This window comes from Protobothrops mucrosquamatus, unplaced genomic scaffold (assembly GCF_001527695.2).
Source record: "Protobothrops mucrosquamatus isolate PMUCROS unplaced genomic scaffold, P.Mucros_1.0 scaffold_215, whole genome shotgun sequence".
NCBI classification, from domain to species: domain Eukaryota; kingdom Metazoa; phylum Chordata; class Lepidosauria; order Squamata; family Viperidae; genus Protobothrops; species Protobothrops mucrosquamatus.
Window position 1 is genome coordinate 956273 of NW_015386291.1, and position 7564 is coordinate 963836.

At 39.6% G+C, this 7564-nt stretch overlaps 1 protein-coding gene across 2 annotated transcripts in view; it reads left to right on the plus strand.

Annotated features, from left to right (window-relative positions):
• The window catches only part of DNM2 (dynamin 2), a 228574-nt gene that overhangs the window by 79293 nt on the left and 141717 nt on the right, over positions 1 to 7564 (plus strand). For both annotated transcript variants that reach the window (XM_015827536.1, XM_015827542.1), the window contains exon 8: positions 4591 to 4726. In XM_015827536.1, coding sequence (XP_015683022.1) covers positions 4591 to 4726 — 136 coding nt within the window. The remainder of the gene's footprint in view (positions 1 to 4590; positions 4727 to 7564) is intronic.

Consider the following 7564-nt stretch of genomic DNA (forward strand, 5'->3'; position numbering starts at 1 on the left):
GCGGCGGCAGCGGCAGCGCGGAAGGGAGGCGGCATTCGCTCCATAAGACGCACAGACATTTTCCCCCATCTTTTGGGGGGGGAAAGTGCGTCTTATAGAGCGAAAAATACGGTAAACAATGCCTCGAAGTTCTTTTGAAGAGTTTCATCTGTCGGAACCACATATGTTGAGTGCGGTTGGTCAGCCAGTTTCGAATCCATCTGGTAGTGATACTGTCTAACCCAGATTTTTCTATCTTGCCAAGTAGTAGATTGTGGTCTACTTTATCAAATGCCTTATTGAAGTCCAAGTAAATTATGTATAACACATTTCTCTGGTCCACTAATTTAGTCACTTTGTAAAAAATGCAATAAGATTTGTTTGATATGATCTATTTTTGACAAGCCCTTGTTAGCTTTTGTTATAATTTTGCTTGCCTCTAGATGTTTGCAGATTGGTTGCTTGATTATCTTTTCCAGGATCCTCCCAGGTATAGATGTCAGGCAGATTGGTGTGTAGTTTCTTGGATCCATTTTTTTCCTTTTTTGAAGATGGGAACCATGTCAACTCTTTTCCAGTCTTCGGGTAGATCTCTGGTGCTTCAGGATCTTTGAAAGAATCCATCCAACACCCCCCCCCCCCACCCTAGCTCTCGCGACAAGCACAACTCTCTCCCTCCTTTCAGTGGTTCTGAGATCACATTTGCTTGCTCCTTCAAAACCCTGGGATGTAATCCATCTGGACCTGATGATTTGAACTCATCTACAATGGATAGGTGTTCTCTTACAATGTTCTTACTTATTTTGATTTGATTTTTGATTTGATTTGAATTTTGTCTCTTATGGTACTATTTTTGACAGACTGTTTTTTCCTTTTGTGTAAAGACAGATGCAAAGAATGAATTAAGCAGTCCTGTTTTCTCCTTGCTGCCTATCACCTCCTTGCCATCTTCTCCTATTAGCGGACTGACACATTTCCTTGATTTTTTTTCTTGTTTTTTACATGTTGAAAGAACCTTTTTTGTTATTTTTGACATTTGTTGCAAACCTTCATTATCAGCCTTTCCTGACTTCATCTTTGCAGGTTCAGGCTATACAATATGTTGATATTCTGCCTTAGGAATGTTCCCCGCTTTCCATTTTTTATATTTGCCATTTCTGTTTTTCTGTTTATCAGAGATGTCTATGGAGTTTCTCAGTCATCCAGGTCATGGTTGGCCCAGAGGTGCTTTTTCAGGAGGCAACTGGACTTTCTTGTTTTTCTTTGAAGACATTTCGCTTCTCATCCAAGAAGCTTCTTCAGCTCTAACTAGATAGTGGGGAATGGAAGGATTTATATTCCTTGTAGACAGCTGGTCATTTGCATTCATTTAGAGCAGTGATGGTGAACCTTTTAGAGACCGAGTGCCCAAAAACTGGCCCTGCCCCCGATCCACCCCCTGCCCCGCCCCCGCTCTGCCCCCCCATCCCATGCCCCACCTGCCCACAGGACCACTCACCGCCTCCAGTGCCCGCCACAGATCGCCCAGGCAGCCCAGCAGCGCTATGGCAGTCACACCCTCTGCCCACACCCTGCAGCATCAACTGCATGATGGGGTGTGAGGGCAGAGTCTTGTCTACGCTGCCTGGCTGCCATGTCCTTGGCTGCACTGCTCTGTGTGGGCCATGCTCGAGGACGACTCTCCTTCAGGGGGGCTGCTGGAGAGGAGGGGGTCATGGGGGGAGGCAAGGCTGAGGCAATGGCACATGTGCCCACAGAGAGGGCTCCGAGGGCCGCTTCTGGCACCCGTGCCATAGGTTCGCCACCACTGATTTAGAGAGTTGTTGAAGCCATTTGGAGGTTTATGTTAATGCTGCTAACTGTCAAGTCTGCTAACATTGGATATTTTTGCTTGACATATGTGAAGAAGCAAACATATCTTATTTAGCCTACATATCGCTTCAAGAGCAAAAGCAGGCATTGCAGGCCATATGAGGGGGGAGGAATGCCTGTGAATAATAACATTATCTTAGCATAGCACAGCCAAGGTCAAAGCAACAGCAGTCTGTAATAACAGAGAATAGACGGGAGGAAGATTCACACCTCTGTTTAATTGGAGCATATGATTGATGACTGTGAAAGGAGGGAGGGAGTTGTGCTTGTCGCGAGAGCTAGGGTGGGGGGGGTGTTTCAGTTTTTGGCTTTCCTTTGTTCGTGCCGGATTATGTAACCCATTAAAGGATTCTTTAAGGTAATTAAGCCTCAAAGTTCTTTGAAAAGTTATTTCTTTCGGAACCATGNACCTCTGTTTAATTGGAGCATATGATTGATGACTGTGAAAGGAGGGAGGGAGTTGTGCTTGTCGCGAGAGCTAGGGTGGGGGGGGTGTTTCAGTTTTTGGCTTTCCTTTGTTCGTGCCGGATTATGTAACCCATTAAAGGATTCTTTAAGGTAATTAAGCCTCAAAGTTCTTTGAAAAGTTATTTCTTTCGGAACCATGTCACTAACATCAGATGTTCTTGCTTGACAATATATAAAGATGCAGACATTTCCTATTTAACCTGTGTATTACTTTTAGAGTTAAAAGAGATGGTGCTGGAGGGGAGGGGGAAGAATATGCTGGGGACTAGTTAGCCATAACAATATCTCAGTAGAGTATTCTTCACGGTTAGTTGTAATAAGAGGAAATAACGGGAGGGAAAGTTCACACTTCAAACTAATTGGAGAATGTGATTAAGGACTGTTAAATGAAGGAGTGAGTTATGCTTTGATACTTTGTGTTTGGGGGAGGAGAATTCAGATTTTGGCTTCTTTATGTATGTGCCGAAGCTATGTCGCAAATTAAAGATTATTTAAGGTAAACAATGCCTCAAAGTTCTTTGAAGAGCTTCTTCTTTCGGAACCGTGACAGTTTACCTGTGTCCTTAGGGTCACCTGAGTAGTGCAAATGTGTAAGGAGCCTTCTTGACTGCAGGATGTTTTCTGCCCTGTGTCTCTTCACTGTTGAAGACAGGCGCAGGCTGTTGGGGATGAGTCTGTGTAGTCTGTATCTCAAACTGAAGCGCAAATGATTCACTTTTGAATGATATGGGAGTATGAACGGATTTTCAGAAAACATTGCAGTCTACAGGAACCATTTGCGCTGAAGAAGCTTTTGATGAAAAGCGAAACGTCTTCAAAGAAAAACAAGAAAGTCCAGTTGCCTCCTGAAAAAGCACCTTTGGGACATATTTATCAGAGAGTTCTTTCTGCAGCCATGCTGGTTTCTTTTGGGATCTCTTATTTTTCTCTTCATGCTAGTATGCTAGACTGGGCTTTTATAATCTTACTTTTCAGAGTTGTCTAAGCTTCCCAAGCACTCTCTAAGTTTGCTGAAATTAGCTCTCTTAAAATCCAAGACTAGTTTGACTTTGTTCTATTGTTTGAGCTTGCATTATATTGAATTCCAATATTGCAAGATCACCTTCCCTAAGATTCCTGTAACTTTAATCCCTTCTATCATTTCATTTCTGTTATCTGTTGGGTTCGTTAGGAACCTGTTTGATCTACTAGGTGCTGAGTTTGTCTCTCACTTTATGTCAGGGAAGTTGAAGTCCCCCATTATTATTGTTGTGTGCATCCTGCACACTGTAGCTAAGTGATTAGCAAATAGTTCATCTATTTCCTCTATTTGGTTGGTGTGGTCTATAATATACACCTATGGCAACGTCATTCCTTTTTCCTTTTACATTAACCCAAATGCATTCATGAAGATTTTGTCATTGATCTTTTGTGTTTCTATAGAGGTGCATATATTTCTTATATATAGTGGATTTCTACCTCCTCTTTTATTAGGTCTGCTCCTTTTGAACAGTTTAAATCCTTCTAGCTGTACATTCCAGTCATGGGTTTCATTCCACCAAGTTTTGGTAATGGCAGTGATGTCTTGCCTGTCTTTATGTACTAGGATTTCAAGTTCATTCTATTTATTCCTCATACTTTGACCATTAGTGTATAGGCCTCTAAATCCTGAGATGGGCAGCAAACACATTTAATAAATAAAATTATAAGATGCTGCAGATTCTTGAATGCTTCTAAAACTGTAAACTCTCTGAACTGAACCTAGAATAGTAGAAGTCCTTAAGTTTTCTGACTGCTTAGAGATAAAATAGCTGGTATTAATTCCAAGTTGATTTTCTTTTAGTTAAGCTTCTCTGGGAGCTTTTTTTGGGGTGACAATAAGAAACTCTTTGTTAGAATAGAATTTATAAGAAACATTCTATCTTACTGCATAATATCTGAACTCTCTCGGGTTAAACTATATCTGTTTCATTACAAAAAAAGAGTATGTGTGTGTGTGTGATTGTATTTTTATTGGTTAACGACCAAAATAAAGTTCTATTAGTTTTCAGTAAATATCATAGAAAGTTGATAGTGACTTAAAAATTAGAGTTTCATGTTAAAATTAAGATAAATTTGCCAATAACTGGCAAATAATCTTTCTGACAATAACTTACGTTTCCATAGAAAGGTGCCAACAGAAGTTGATTCAATACCTAAAAGCATCTCTGAACATTCTTAATTGCTTGGGGAGAATTCCATGATTTACCAAATCTTTAAAAAATGGTCATTACCTCATTTATCTTTCTGCAGAATGGTCCAACAGTTTGCAGTTGATTTTGAGAAGAGAATTGAGGGGTCAGGAGACCAAGTGGATACATTAGAACTCTCAGGTGGAGCCCGAATAAATCGCATTTTTCATGAGAGATTCCCCTTTGAATTAGTTAAGGTAAAGTGCTAAAAACTTTTCTCCTTAGAAAAAAATATATATATATGATTTTCAAATATGTTGTTCACCAAGATTGAATCTATGGATTTCATGCTGTATGGTTTCAGCAAACTTGATAACAACTCCATTTCAATGTTTTTCTGTGCATAAAAAGAATATTTTTTTATTTTTCTTGAAAATGTTTTGGAAACATCCTGGCAGTAAAAATGTAAACAGAATTGTATGTTTGTCTTTCTGTTAAAGTCTGAGTATGATGCAGAAGCATTTGTCTATACATGAGTTATATTCATAGAAATGCCTGATGTGTTAGGAAATTCAGATCCATTTAGCCAGTCTGTTATACTGTATATCTAATACTTATAGAGAGTTCTTTTTATAATGTTTTAAAGGGGTAGTATAAAGGGGAATTCTTAGATATGTTTAATTTTGGCTGATTAATTAAGAATTTTCAATTTTCACATATCTATATTACTAGAATCTGAAGTCCAGTTTACAACAATTTACAGCAATAAAAATATAGAAATACAGTTAAAAAAAACTACAGAAGATTAAAATCAAAAACAGCCATCCTTTCAGCCATCAAACTGTTTTGCTTTCAAAGGTCCTTTGGAATAATGTTGCTTTAGCTGTCATTTTGTCCTAAGCCTAGACTTCTCTGAATAAGGTTTGGCATAGATTAGATATGTTCAGAGCAATGTATCTAACTAGGATTAGGATTTTCTATTTAACTGAATATCCTTCCAGCGGGCTACCTTTAGACATAATGCTTTCACTGCTACATTATCAAGGTTTTTTACACCTAAGTTCTCTTGGGGATGCACATAACTTTATTATATGCATCCCCAAGGGAACTTAGAGGTAAAAAACAACTATAGGGATTGTCATGCCCCAGCATATAATTTGTGTATATACTGGTATTGCTTTCTAGCCCCGTCTAATGGCCAGGGCCAAATACCAATCTGTATTGTTTGGAAGTTGACCCAACCCTTTTACCCATCCACCCTCACTCCCAAAACAAGTGCATTCTGGGAAGCTAGACTCCATTTCCTTTAGCATTTGGAAGGAAGCAGAAGTATCATGAAGAATCCAGCCTAATCTGTGACATATGTTCATCTGAGGACAAAATCCACAGAGATTTAGATTTTTTTCTGTATTTGTTAATTGTTATGTTCACCAGTAACTCAGTACTGCTTATTTTGTATTTGGGTTCTTATTGTATGTGTTTCTATTTTTCCCAGTTTCACAATCCTGTTCTTTTAATAAAGCACTCAGATCTATGCACACAATCTGTTTTATTGAAGGATAGGTGGGTTTAGCTGCGTGTCAAGCTGCACACAGAGGAACCTGTAGTGAGGACAGAACAGGGATCTCCATTCTTTGTAGAATGGATTGTAACTTATAATATTAGTCATAAACTTAGAACACATAGCACTAGATGCACCTTGATAATGTAGCAGTGAAAGCACTATGTCTGAAAGTGGCCTGCTGGAAGGATATTCTGTTAAATAGAAAGTCCTAGTCCTAGTTTTACAAAGATACATTGCTCTTAATATATCCAACCTATGCTAAACCTTATCCAGAGAAGTCTAGGCTTAGGACAAATATATAACATTTAAATATAAAGCTACTAGATGAGTTTTCTATGTCTTGGAAAAAGAAAGTTTTTGAAATTCGTGTGCTTTCCTGAGGATCTTTTTCATGTCACTGTATGTATGTATGTATGTATGTATGTATGTATGTATGTATGTATGTATGTATTATTTATTTATTTAATTAATTTATATGCTGCCCATTTTCATGTATTAGGGTATTCTCATGTATTATAGAAAAATGAATCAATGAACTTGTATGAAGATTCTTCTTCTACCATAAACAGAGCACCCCTCCCTAGTAAAATACTGATATTTTATTTCATTTTACCTTTGTTATTTTTTTCTCATACACGGTCTTTGGGATTCCTGCTGCTTTTTGATTTCATAAATAGAAAAGAAGTTATCTTCCTTACCTCATGCTTTAAGGATTGTTACTGTTTTTTCTGTCTGCCTGCTGGAGAAAATGACAGAAGCAATCTAATTTCAGGATGCCCTATATCCACTGTTGAAAAGGAACCTTTATGGTAAATCCAGTATCTTACAGGCTTGTCCAGTGTTTTCAGACTTTCATATGCAAAGGCTCATTTATGCTAGTCAGGTGATTCCAAAGGGCAAGGCACTCTATTAACTAGTTATAGTTAATAACTATATAGCTGAGGGTGATACTATGAAGCGCTAAATAGGCCAGGATGATGTTCCCCTGGATAACATATGGATTACAAGTAGTTTTTAAGACTGTCTCACTCAGCTTATAATTTCACTGCTTACCCTTTGTTTAACTCTCTCACTATGGAAAAGTGAACGTTTGCTGAACATTTTTCATCACACTCCTTGGAAATATTAAGGACATAAGAAATGTTATGAGTTAACACAGTCACCCATGCTCTTGTCACCTCCCGCCTGGACTACTGCAACGCTCTCTACATGGGGCTCCCCTTGAGCACTCGGAGGCTCCAGTTAGTCCAGAATGCAGCCGCGCGGGCGGTGTTGGGAGTGACCCGTCGCTCCCATGTAACGCTGCTGCTACGCGAGCTGCACTGGCTGCCAGTGGCTTTCCGGGTGCGCTTCAAGGTGCTGATTATCATCTTCAAAGCGCTCCATGGCATCGGACCTGGTTATCTCCGAGACCGCCTTCTGCCTCAGATTACCTCTCATCGGCCGATACGCTCCCACAGAGAGGGTCTCCTCAGGGTGCCGTCAGCCAGACAGTGCCGGCTGGCGACCCCCAGGGGGAGGGCCTTCTCGG